Source organism: Heptranchias perlo, chromosome 39, assembly GCF_035084215.1.
Source record: "Heptranchias perlo isolate sHepPer1 chromosome 39, sHepPer1.hap1, whole genome shotgun sequence".
In the NCBI taxonomy this organism is placed as follows: domain Eukaryota; kingdom Metazoa; phylum Chordata; class Chondrichthyes; order Hexanchiformes; family Hexanchidae; genus Heptranchias; species Heptranchias perlo.
In genome coordinates, this window is record NC_090363.1 from 5767867 (window position 1) to 5781008 (window position 13142).

Consider the following 13142-nt stretch of genomic DNA (forward strand, 5'->3'; position numbering starts at 1 on the left):
GCCTGGTTGATTTGCTTTTTTTTTAATGAGTTTAGGTGAGCTGGGGTTCATCACTCTGCCCAATTGAACGCTGCACTCCGACAGGGCACATCTGCTCTGCGGCGCTCCACTCTGCTCCAGGTCCCTGAGGATTAATCAACTGCACAGAGAGAGCCTTGTGGTTGTGAGTCGACTGGAAGACCTGCGAGAGATTGATAATCAGCCTGTCTCTCTCTCTCTCTGGAACTGGCTTAGGGGCGACTGGTTTGTTCAGCGTTCTTTACTTTAAATCAGAGGGTTGGTGGCAGCTGGGGCGCTGCAGATGGGTGTCGAGACACCCCAGGTTCCCCACCTTGATTGAGGGGGAGGGTGGAGGGGACAATTGGGGCAGAAGGTTTGTCGAATCAAGAAAGAGGTGAGTAATCATGTTAGTGGCATGTGCGCTCCTGAGTCAGAAAGTCATGGGTTCAAGTCCCCGCTCCAGGTACCTGAGCACAAAATCTCGGCTGACTCTCCCGGTGCAGTACTGAAGGAGTGCTGCACTGTTGCAGGTGCCGTCTTTTGGATGAGACATTAAACCGAGTCCCCGTCTGCCATCTTGGGTGGACTCAAAAGATCCCACTGCACTATTTGGGAGAAGAGCAGGATGTTTCTCCCCCAGTGTCCTGGCCAATATTTATTCGGCCAATATTTATTCAACCAACATCACTAAAAACATATTACCTGCTCAATATCACATTCCTGTTTGTGGGATCTTGCTGTGCGCAAATTGGCTGCTGCGTTTCCGACATTACAACAGTGACTACACTTCAAAAGGTACTCTATTGGCTGTAAAGTGCTTTGGAACATCGAGGTTGTGAAAGGCGCTCTATTTTCTCGCTGAACCTTTTTTTTAAGAAAAAGCTTGAGGGGGTGATTTTAACCCCCAAGTACAGATGGGTTGGGGGCGGGTGGGAGCTGAAAATAGTTTTTTTCGGTTGCGACTGCAACCAGGCTTTATTTCCGGGTTTAACTTGGGTGCATAAAATTCCAGGCTTCCCACCGGGAATGCAAAGACCGAAAATTTTGCAGTTGCGACCCCAAAAAAAAAAGACTTTTCAACTCTCACCTGCCCCCAACCCACCTGTTCTTGGGGTTTAAAATCACCCCCCACCCCCCGTGTCTGAGGAAAGGAGGATTGAGTGAATTGAGGTGTTGTAAGTTTGTGCAAGCTTTGGGAAAGAATATGCTAAAGTGGGGAGAGCGTGCAATGAGTCTTGATATCAATGAGTAGGAGGAGGAGATTGTGGGAAAGGCTATTTAGAGCTTAGATGGAACAAGAGTAATATTGCTAGTGATTTTTAAAATGGAGGGAGGAGAGAGAGAGACAGTCCGTGGCTACTTAACCATGGATCAGTGCAAAAGTAAATGAGGATCGAGTCTAAATTGTACTCTCTGCAGTGTGCCAAGTCCCCCTCCTGCTTTCCATTGTCTGTGTTTTTTCTGTTGAATAGGCAGTTGAGAGCAGCTGCTACACATTGACATAGTCAGCTGATAAACAGCAGGCCTTCCCTTGGGATTGTTGCAGCTTCTAACTCTCTCTCTCTTTCGGTGACGTGTTCTCTAGCAGTAAGGCGCACACGTGAGGTAACTGGAGGGCAGTGCGTTTTAAAGGGACTGTTGACTGCACAAAGCCTGAGCGTTCGGTTTTGTTTTTTTTTAAAAAGGTGCGGTGTTTCTGTAAGAAATCCCCCTTGTTGGAGGGAGGAGGAGGCTGCAATAACTTTACTGTTAAAGTGATGTAATGTTATTTGTGGTGTCGCTTTGCCTTTTGCCAGTAATTTTTAATTGGGAGCCGTGCTCTGGGGAAGCTGGGTTCTGATTTGCTCTGTTGAAACCCAAATGTCTTTTATAAAACAGGTTTATGAAGCATAAAAGTGTTGAAAATTAACCCAAGTGTAAAAATTTTTTCCAGGGAGCTTTCATCCAGCCCCTGCCCGGATATGCACCATCATTTTGGGGGTGGGTGATAAGAGGGAAAGGAGGGGAGGTAATGTTCGAGATGGTTTGTTACAATTGTAAGTTTGCTGCTTGCAGCTCTGACTAGAATGGTCATTTAATGTTGGGTCAAAATCTCCTATTGAGAAATAATTAATTTCCAAACATGGGAACTAGGAAATAATTATCCATAAAATAGAGCAGAAGTCCCTTTTCCAAGTGAGAGGGTAATGGGTTACCCACATGGTAGATCACCAAAAATACACCAAACAACCAATTTACTGGAGTGGAAAGCCTTCTTATCCCCTAGAAAATAATTCTTGTTAGCTGTGGCTCAGTGGATAGTATACTCACTTCTGCATTGTGGGTTCAATTCCCACTCCAGAGACTTGAGCACAAAATCTAGGCTGACACTCCCAGTGCCAGTAGTGAGGGAGCGCTGCATTGTCGGAGGTGCCGTCTTTCGGATGAAACGTTAAACTGAGGCCCCGCCTGCCGCCTCGGGGAGGCAAAAGATCCCACTATTTCGAAGGGGAGTTTGCCGTGGTATCCTGGCCAATATTTATCCCCCCACCCCAAATTTAAAAAAAAAATTAAATACAATCTGTTCGTTTATCACGTTGCTGTTTGTGGGATCTTGCTGTGCGCAAATTGGCTGTTGCGTTTCCTACATTACAACAGTGACTACACTTCAAAAGTACTTCATTGGCTGTAAAGCACTTTAGGACGTCCCGAGGTGGTGAAAGGCGCTATATAAATGCAAGTTCGTTCTTTCGACACTTGTGTATTTTGTCAGGGTTCCATTTACTTAAACTGAAGAAATTTTGCATCTACCAACAGTGCACTTATAAGCCCATGTCCCACTGCACTTAGTGCAGTTACTTGCTACGTGTCATGGGCTTTTACGTAGGGCTGTTCTTTGAGTTGCCGAGCTTTTATTCGAGATGCTGGTCTGCCTTTGGTAGTTTTCTCGATTTGGGATATGTGGTCAAGTGAGTTGGGGGAGGGATGGGAGAATGAGCGGATGCACTGAAGGCAAGTTGGGAAGGGAGTTGTAAGGAATGTGCAGTGGGTTGGTTAGTGGCTGGAGTGAAATGGGAGTTGAGGCCTGTGGGAAAGGTATTCACCAGGCCAGGATTTATTGATGGGTTGCTTGGGACAGGGAATCACCTTGGGAGGATTATTCTGTGTGAAGGGCTGGAACAGTTTACTCACTGGAGGGAGGGGAATGTTCCCTGTCCAGCTGCTTTGAGACTGCTTGTTATGTTTCCTTGTGTAACCTTGACTAACTTGTCCTTCCGTCTCCAATCGTTGGATGAATTCTTTGCTATATCTGCCGCCTTTGACCTATTATTGGGTTTCCTCTCCCTCTCTCTCTTGGCTTTGCTTCCTATGTCAAAGCTTGTTCAATTATAATTCATTTTTAGCTCTTGATTTCTCAGGTTAAAGTTCAAAAGGACATGATGGTGGGGGGGGGGGGGGGGGGGGCAGTGGTATATGATCTTTAACCTTCCCCCACCCCCTCTTTGCTTGGAGTTGTGGGAGAGAGGGTCTCCTTTATTAAAGTGTAGCAATGATCAAACTGTAGATGTTGGTAACCATGTATCAATATCAATAATAGGCAAGCAGTCTGGCCTGTGGACAGATGTGCATCTAGCATCTGTACAGTTTGCTAAGTTGATGCGGCCTTCAGTTGGATGATGCATTTACAAGCCCTGCAAATTAAATTTATTTTTTTAAAAAAGGGCGTAACACTGCGGATGCTGGAAATCTGTTTTCCCAGCGTTTTCTGTTTTTATTTCAATCAGGTCGGGCAGCATCTGGAGAGAGAGAGAGAGAGAGAGAGAGAAAGAGTTAATGTTTCAGGTCGATCACCTTTCGTCAGATGGGGAAGAAGTTTAAAAAAAAAAAAAAAAAAAAAAATTTTTTTAAGCAAATACCGAGTCAGGGGAAAGGGGGTGGAGGAAAGAACAAAAGGGAAGGTCTGTGATAGGGTGGCGGGCCAGGATGGAGGTGCGAGGCATAAGGGGATGGTAATGGGGAAGTAAAGGAACACAAGACTGGTCCAGAGGAGGTGTACACTTAAAAAAGCTTCCTTACTTTGAATTTTGCTACCTTGCCGTGATAGTGCGTTGAGATCTTTTCATTGTCTGTACCACAGAGGGTGTGGTGACTGCAATATTGCTTGCTTCGAAATAAACCTGTTCCCTCTTGTTTCTTTTAAAAACAAAAGGTTCCTGTCGCAGGTCAGTCTGTAAATTCATCAGTGCAGAGCGGTAGGGAGTCACGCAGATGAGGCCTACGTTTGGCTGGTGTCAGCTGGGGTGCTACAATAGGCCTTCGCTCTCATTTAAGGGTTGCCAACCCTCCCAGGATTGTGCCTGGAGTCTCCAGGAATTGGAAATTTAATCTCCAGGGCACTGCTGCGAGCAACACTTGGGAGAAAAATTATAAAGGCAATTAAAAAAAAAAAAAGTTTTAATTTTCTTTGAACAGGAGTCTATAATATTGGGGCGGGGTCGTGTGGAGTGAGGGAGAGATGTTTGACTGTCAACAATCATCCAATTGGGTAATGGTCTTTTCGCCTTCCAATTGGCCATGGTGCTCTTGAGACTTGACATATCGAGTGACCAATGGTGGGAGTTGGAGGCAGGAGGTCGTGTGAGGCAACCTCCAGGAAATATGTTCAACCAGACATGGCTGTCTGGGGCTAGGGAGCCAGCAAATCAACCAGGGTTCCCGCTCCTGAACACTATTTAGCGCCCACTGTGTGTGTATACGAACTCCTGATGCTGCGCTTACCTGCACCCCCCCCCCCCCCCCCCCCCCCAAAACTCTCTTGGAGGGGGGGGGGGCGGGGGAAGAGAGAGAAGATAGAGGAGAGGCACCGACCCGGTTGCTTCTGTCTCCTCTCTCGTTCTTTTAGGCCCCAGCAACAAAGGAGGCTGCTTTTTTTTTCCCAATAAAATTTTAATTGGCAGCAGAAACTGTCTGACTGATCCCACAGGAGTACTCGTGGAAGGCTGAGCTTTAAAGTGACAGCATTTCCTCCACATGGAGGCCACTTTACTGAAGAGAGGCTACATTGCTAAACAGATAGCACGCTGTATAGTTGGCTGTTTACAGCTTGACCTCTGGTCTGTTAACACAAGTGGTCATTTTTTTTCAAAATAGAAAAAACTTGCATTCCTAAGGCATCTTTCACAACCTCAGGACGTCCCAAAGTGCTTTGCAGCCAAGTGTGATCACTGTTGGGGAAAGAATTTTTGCACAGAAAGATAATGACCTTTTTTTAGTGGTGTTGGTTGGGGTATAAGTACTGGCCAGGACACCGGGGGATAACTCCTCAGCTCTTCGAATTAGCGGCCGTGGGATTTTTTTACGTCCAGCTGAGAGTTGGTTGTTTAACATCGTATCCGAAAGACCGGTTCTACAGGCTGGTGGGGAGAGTGTTGGGCTTTCTCACGTTTGGCCGGGGTATGATCTGGTTCTTAGCTGCTCACTGTACTTCTCGGCAAGGATCCTTGGACAGCGATCAGGAGTCTGAATCACTGACCCACCTCTACTGATCAGCCTCGTGATTGGGACCTCTCTGGACTTGTGCAGCTTAGTTCAGTGTGTGTTTACCTATTGTACCATTAATGGGAGCCTAGTGGCCATCTTTGTTTGTTTGAATATGTTGCTGTAATAAAAATCTGTTCCACTTTCTTTAAGTTTTTCATTGAACAGCTGCTGGGAGAGGTGTTTGGCAGTGTTGAGTGGGGCCTCATGTTCCAGGCCAGCTGCTGGAATGTGTAAAGCCTTCACCCAATTTTCAGGTTTTTTTTATTCGTTCACGGGATGTGGGCGTCGCTGGCGAGGCCGGCATTTATTGCCCATCCCTAATTGCCCTGGAGAAGGTGGTGGTGAGCCGCCGCCTTGAACCGCTGCAGTCCGTGTGGTGACGATTCTCCCACAGTGCTGTTAGGAAGGAAGTTCCAGGATTTTGACCCAGCGACGATCAAGGAACGGCGATATATTTCCAAGTCGCGATGGTGTGTGACTCGGAGGGGAACGCGCAGGTGGTGTTGTTCCCATGTGCCTGCTGCTCTTGTCCTTCTAGTTGGTAGAGGTCGCGGGTTTGGGAGGTGCTGTCGAAGAAGCCTTGGCGAGTTGCTGCCGGTGTATCTGGTCTCCCTGGTAAACCGCTGGCCTGGATTGGCACAGGGTTAGCTCGGGCTTTATGCTTTAAATCTCTGCATTGCTGTTTGTTTTTTTGTGAAAGCCTTTACCCCGGTGCAGGACCTGTGCTTGAAGCTTGGGAGCTGGGGAGGCGGAGATGATGTGCAGCCTCTCCACTGTTGATTTGACCTAAGGTTTCATAATGTGACTGAGCAAAACAAAAATTTTTTTAACTAAATTTGGATGATATATTTTTCCTCCCCTCTCCTGGAGGTGCTGGAGTTGGTTGTCCAGGCAGATGATGTCCTCAGCCATGTTCTTCGGTGAGCCTGAACTGAGTTTATGGACGGGTTATTAGTCAGCGAGGCCTAGCCCAGTGCATGGGTCAACTTTCACTCCATGTACAAATGCATAACCCGACACAGACTGCATCCTGGCCGTTCTGGTTTTATGGATCATTCCCATTTACCCACTAGCCCATTTGGGGGAGCTGCTTAATCTTGCATTTTCAGTGTGATTTTTTTTTTAGAAAAAAGGAGGCATTTTTTTTGTAGTCACCCTAAAATTCTGTCATTGTTTTCAGCAGAGCTGCGATGAGGTGCTCTACACATGATTGGAACAGCAGGCTGCTTGGGGGCGGAGATTGGGAGAGTTCAGGGATCGTGCGGGTGGTTTACATGCGGAGATTTGAGTGGCAGCTTTCTGTGTTGCAGGTGGAGACGGTGAAGTGTATTCTGGAAGAGCTGAAGCTGCGAGTGTATGAGGTGAAGGACGAGAAAGCCACACTCGACGGTAGTGATGTCTTGTTTACAGGTAACCGCTGGCTGTGTCGTCGCCGCCGCCGCTCGGGAATTTCCTCGCAGCCGCTCCTGCTCCGTCGCCGGAAATCCCGTTCGCTCCTAAACGGGGATGGCCGCAGCAAGCCAGGCGAAGTTACCAGGAGCGGCTCCGAGGAAAGTCCCGACCATTGGGGCATGGCTCCGTGGATGGCAGCAGGTCTCTGGTACCGCACGCGTGCCCGTTCTTCGTGCATGAACCCGCATCGGTGAATGTGGACAGACTATTCGACTGTGAGGGCATCACAGCCGACCTCATCCCATATCCCCACTTGTATTTTCCAGCAGTAATCACTGGAAAGTGATGAGCGATAAACCTGGCTTTGGGTTTTCTTCTTTCCTGCCCCCCCCCACTTCCAACTCAGAGACATGGATAAGCAATAAACCTCCCCCACCCCCACAACTTGACCTGGTTCAGCTAACTTGACACAGGCTGGGGATCAGACTGCTGATCTCCTTAATTCAGACCTGCTCTAGCAGTGCAGTTATCCAGAAAGCCAATGGGCTAAGTCATCATTGTCTCCTTTTCAATTTAAAAATACGCCCAGAGCTATTTGTTCAATTTTTTTTAAAACCAGGGTTGCCTATGTTGGACTCAGTAATTCGTTCCAGCTAGCAGCCTATTGCAGGCTACGTCACCACAGAAGAGTAGCCCAGCTGCCTTCCACCATCTTGCTCAGTAACTCCACTCACCCAGCACCCTGACTCTATCTGCCGATATTAACCCAGCTCCCTCTTGCCATCTGGTTCTAGACACGAAAGGCATCAGGGGGTGTGGGGAGCGAGCGGGAATATGGTATTGAGATAGAGGATCAGCCATGATCATATTGAATGGTGGAGCAGGCTCGAATGGCCTACTCCTCCTATTTTCTATGTTTCTATGGTTCAGTAACTCCTCTGAACACTTAAGGTGAAGGATGCATGTTCTGGGCAATCGAACACTTTCCCATTCTGACAAACTTGGATATTCACCAATGCTCCCAGGGCAAGTACAGCACAGGTTAGATACAGAGTAAAGCTCCCTCTACACTGTTCCCATCAAACACTCCCAGGGCAAGTACAGCACGGGTTAGATACAGAGTAAAGCTCCCTCTACACTGTCCCATCAAACACTCCCAGGGCAAGTACAGCACGGGTTAGATACAGAGTAAAGCTCCCTCTACACTGTCCCATCAAACACTCCCGGGGCAGGTACAGCACGGATTAGATACAGAGTAAAGCTCCCTCTACACTGTCCCATCAATATGCTTTGGCCCCAATCTCATGCTTCCAAGTGACTCCTTGCAACATTTCTCCATCTTCCACACCAGCTGTCCAGTGTCCTGTCTGAAAGAAATTGTCAAACTGGGGACAGTTTCTGCTGTTGGTCCATGACCAGCAGGATTGAGACTGTCCGAATTTGTGTCTCACTGGGACCCTTTCAGTCAACAGGTAAGACGACTTATCCCATGCGAGACTTGTCGAAACTCTTTTATATTGGATCGTGCGTCACATTGGTGTCCTCCTGCTCAGACCGTGCCCCCCCCCCCTGCTGGGACTGCGTACTCCACCCCAGCCCCAACACCACCATCTCTGCACAGCTCCTCCTGTTAGTCACTCAGGGAGTTGCACATTCTGATGGGGCTACTTTTTAATGGTTCTATTCTGGACTCCAAGAGGAAGTGGTTTTGTGAAACGCTGACTCTGTGACTGAACGATTGAAGCCCCTTATTTTTTTTGGGGGGGGAACGGGTGGTTAAATTTCAGATCTTCAGGACTGGTTTGTAACCAGCTGGATTAACCTTTCCATTGACATCTAATGCCCTGGGGGGTGGGGTTTAGATTTTGTCTTCCTCTCTCCTCGGGGTTGTAATCATGCAGCACAGAAAGAGGCCGTTCAGCCCATCGTGCCTGCGCTGGCTCTTTTTGAAAGAGCTATCCAATTAGCCCCACTCCCGCTGCTCTCTCCCCATAATCCTGCAAATTTTTCCCCTTCAAATATTTATCCAATTCCCTTTTGAAAGTTACTATTGAATCTGCTTCCACCGCCCTTTCAGGCAGCGCATTCTAGATCAGAACAATTTGTTGCATTTATATATTCAACTGCCCCAACTCCCGCATTCTTCTGCCATTTGATGCCTCTCCTTGCCATGTGAAGTCTCGTTTTAATTCCAATTCCTCTTCTCTCCACCCGCCCACCCTCCGCAAAAAACCTCTGACCAATCCCCCCTTTTCTGTTCCAGGGCGTGAGTTCTTTGTCGGCATCTCGAAATGGACCAACCTCAAAGGAGCGGAATTCGTGGCGGCCGCGTTCAAGGTGAGTGGCAGGGGAACGCCCGTCGTGGGGGGTGGAGGTACCTGCTGGGGTGGGGGGAGGTGGAGGGAAAGGGAAATTGGGACTCTATTTGCTGATGATCCCTATGTGTTTGGGGAGAAGTTTATTCAGCAATTTGATGTACTTCAGTAATTGGGCTGTTGAGAGCTGATTGTAACGCATGGATCTCTCGTTTGATGACTAGGAAGGTTTGTGTTAATGGATCATTATCTCTTTTTGTGTTTCTGCAGGATTTTACTGTCTCCGTAGTGCAAGTCCCTGAACCCCATCATTTGAAGAGTTTCTGCAGCATGGGAGGCCCCAACACCATTGTCGTCGGGAGTAGTGAGGCTGCTCGAAAGGCAATCAAGGTCAGGCGGGACCCTTACTGTCAGCCCAACCCCGACCTCCCCTCCCAGTCCAGAGCCTGCTGATCCAGCTCCAGCATTAACCATCTATTTTCCCTCCTCTCAGTAGCCCTGGCTCCCCAGTGTCTTTGTGCCTCTTAATGGATCACTGGATAGTGTGTGGGGATACTGACAGGGGGGTCACTGGGTAGTGTGTGGGGATACTGACAGGGGGGTCACTGGATAGTGTGTGGGGATACTGACAGGGGGTCACTGGGTAGTGTGTGGGGATACTGACAGGGGGTCACTGGGTAGTGTGTGGGGATACTGACAGGGGGGTCACTGGGTAGTGTGTGGGGATACTGACAGGGGGGTCACTGGATAGTGTGTGGGGATACTGACAGGGGGGTCACTGGATAGTGTGTGGGGATACTGACAGGGGGGTCACTGGGTAGTGTGTGGGGATACTGACGGGGGTCACTGGGTAGTGTGTGGGGATACTGACAGGGGGGTCACTGGGTAGTGTGTGGGGATACTGACAGGGGGTCACTGGGTAGTGTGTGGGGATACTGACAGGGGGGTCACTGGGTAGTGTGTGGGGATACTGACAGGGGGGTCACTGGGTAGTGTGTGGGGATACTGACAGGGGGGTCACTGGGTAGTGTGTGGGGATACTGACAGGGGGTCACTGGGTAGTGTTTGGGGATACTGACAGGGGGTCACTGGGTAGTGTGTGGGGATACTGACAGGGGGGTCACTGGGTAGTGTTTGGGGATACTGACAGGGGGTCACTGGGTAGTGTGTGGGGATACTGACAGGGGGGTCACCCTAACCTGAGGTGTAGTAGTCAATATGCCCCTTGTAGCCACATTGGCTGGGGGTTTTGTGACTTGTGTAGAGGGAGCTTTACTCTGATGTACCTGCCCTGGGGTGGACGATGATGGGACAGGGTGTTTTTCCATTAGGCTGTGGACGAGCGATTACAGAATCAGGCCCGTTGTTTCCCGAATAGTTTCCTTGCTCACTTTTCTTCCCCCTTATCCCTTTCTGGACAGGCAATGGAGCAGCTGACAGACTATCAGTACGACAAGCTGAGTGTGCCGGATGACTCCGCAGCCAATTGCATCTATGCACGAGTTGGTAATAAGAGCAACTTTCTGGTCCATCGGACGGCAGAGGAGTTTCCGGAAAGTTCAACGGTAGATATTTATTTTGGTTGCTTCCTTTGTTGAACGATCGGAGCAGCGGCCCTTGGAATAACATCTGCCTGGGATTATTCCTCTGTGGCCTGTCTGTTTTTAGGGGTGCGGGGAGGGCAGGAGGGGATATGACTGCCCCTCCAGTATTGTGATGCTTTATACCACAAATAGGGTTAGGTTCAAACGGTGCGAAGCCAGAGATGGTGTTTATACCACAGCTATTGGGACCTCCTCCAACGTTCCTGGAGTGCTGTTGGGTGGTTAAGGTGAGTGGTGATGTACATTCCCCTTTAAGGCAGGGAAGGTGAGTGGTGATGTACATTCCCCTTTAAGGCAGGGAAGGTGAGTGGTGATGTACATTCCCCTTTAAGGCAGGGAAGGTGAGTGGTGATGTACATTCCCCTTTAAGGCAGGGAAGGTGAGTGGTGATGTACATTCCCCTTTAAGGCAGGGAAGGTGAGTGGTGATGCACATTCCCCTTTAAGGCAGGGAAGGTGAGTGGTGATGCACATTCCCCTTTAAGACAGGGAAGGTGAGTGGTGATATGGATGCACAGTTCCCCTTTAAGCCAGGGAGGGTGAGTGGTGATATGGATGCACAGTTCCCCTTTAAGCCAGGGAGGGTGAGTGGTGATATGGATGCACAGTTCCCCTTTAAGCCAGGGAGTGGTAGAAAACTGCACAAGTCTGCGAAGGGGTTTTCCCCAAATGCAACATCAACACTTGCTGGTGGGAGAACAGCACTGCAAGGACATCAGAACAGGGAGGGGCCCATTTAAAAGGAGCTCCGAGAAACCAAGTTTACAAGTAAACTCCCCCGCCCCCCAAGTTTACCCTGTGCAGCATCAGCAGCAGCAGCAGCCCACTGTGTTCCCCAGGTCCGCCCTCTTATCAGACACGAGGGACGGGCTGGGCATGTTTTTAGTTTTCAGCATAAATTAACTGCAAGCTGTGACCCAGGCAGTGTTCAATTAACACCACAGCTGCAACGTGTCTGCATTTTAGATTTAATTCTTCACAGATGTTATAACGCTTTGTGGAAACGTGGTGACACGTCGGGAGTCTTTCTGTCTTTTTCTATTTCTTTGCTCTCGCTCTCTTTCTTTCTCCCCCCGCCCCCCTGAAAATTTCGCAAACTCATTTCACATTGAACCCTTGCAGCCGACATACAGAGATTGCAAGGGCAGTATCTGACTCTCTGCACCACCCAAGCACTCTGTGAAATCTCTGGGGCTTCTACTCCTCCTCCTCTGTGTTGTGAAACTTTGTTCCAATGTTGAAGCTAGTTATTTGAGTCTGTCTTGCAGTGAAAACTCCCTTTTCTTCTTGTCCACTGCCCCCTCCCCCCAACTTGTTCAAAGTGGTCGGAGCCGGTTGAGGCCTGAGTGATGGCGCGATGCCCGCTTAATACCTGACGTGGTGGGCAAATAGGTGGATAAACCTCTGTAAAACAGCTGGAGACAGGGCCCATCTCATCACTGAGTGGTAGCTGTGCAGATTTTATACCTAAACTGCCCACAATCGTTTGCAAGGCCCGTGATACCATTGAGCTGCTGCTAAATGCCGTTGCTAAGGAGATAGGCCCAATCTAACCCTAGTAACCAGTGTTTTTTTTTTGTTGCATGATTTAACGGCTATACTTTGTGTTTTTTAAGATTGAGCTATCTGGGTATGTGATTAGATTTTTAAACTTTTTTTTTTCCCCCTCTTGATTTTGGGCCATTGGACGTATCTGGTGAGCTGAGTTTTTATATAAACATAAGTCTGCCACCATTTTGTGCCTGGCTTCAGTCTCTGTAGAATCAGCAGTGAATAATGGGGGTTGCACGTAAGATTTTGCAAATCAGATACTTTCTTATCAGCTGTTTAGAGAGAGGCTGAAGCCAGCAGAGGAAAAAAAAATCTCACAGCTGCTTCCATTTAGGTGTCCCTGGACTTGCCTGAGCGGCTGCATTATCCTCGAGCCCTGGCTGGAAAGTTTTAAAATCTTTTTGAAGCAGGGGGTTTTAAAAAGAAAACCTTGAAATACTCTGCAAGGAAAGAACTTGTGTTTATACAGTGCGAACCCGATGGCCGTTAAGCGCTTTGGGACAATGAAGTACTTCTGAAGTGTAGTCACTGTTGTAATGTAGGAAACGCGGCTGCCAATTTGCGCACAGCAAGATCCCACGAGCAGCAATGAGATAATGACCAAATGATCTGTTTTAGGTGTTGGTTGAGGGATGAATATTGGCCAGGACACCGCGGCGAACTCTCCTGCTCTTCAAAACAGTGCCGTGGGATCTTTTATGTCCACCTGAGGGCAGTTGGGGGGGCCTCGTTTCCCTCCTCGCTGAACAGTGCTGGCTACT

At 48.7% G+C, this 13142-nt stretch overlaps 1 protein-coding gene across 1 annotated transcript in view; it reads left to right on the top strand.

Moving 5' to 3' along the window:
- Positions 1-13142, top strand: part of LOC137305156 (N(G),N(G)-dimethylarginine dimethylaminohydrolase 1-like) — a 37745-nt gene that overhangs the window by 20660 nt on the left and 3943 nt on the right. The window contains exons 2-5 of the mRNA XM_067973961.1: positions 6831-6930; positions 9176-9249; positions 9498-9617; positions 10649-10792. Of these exons, the coding sequence (XP_067830062.1) occupies positions 6831-6930; positions 9176-9249; positions 9498-9617; positions 10649-10792 (438 nt within the window). The remainder of the gene's footprint in view (positions 1-6830; positions 6931-9175; positions 9250-9497; positions 9618-10648; positions 10793-13142) is intronic.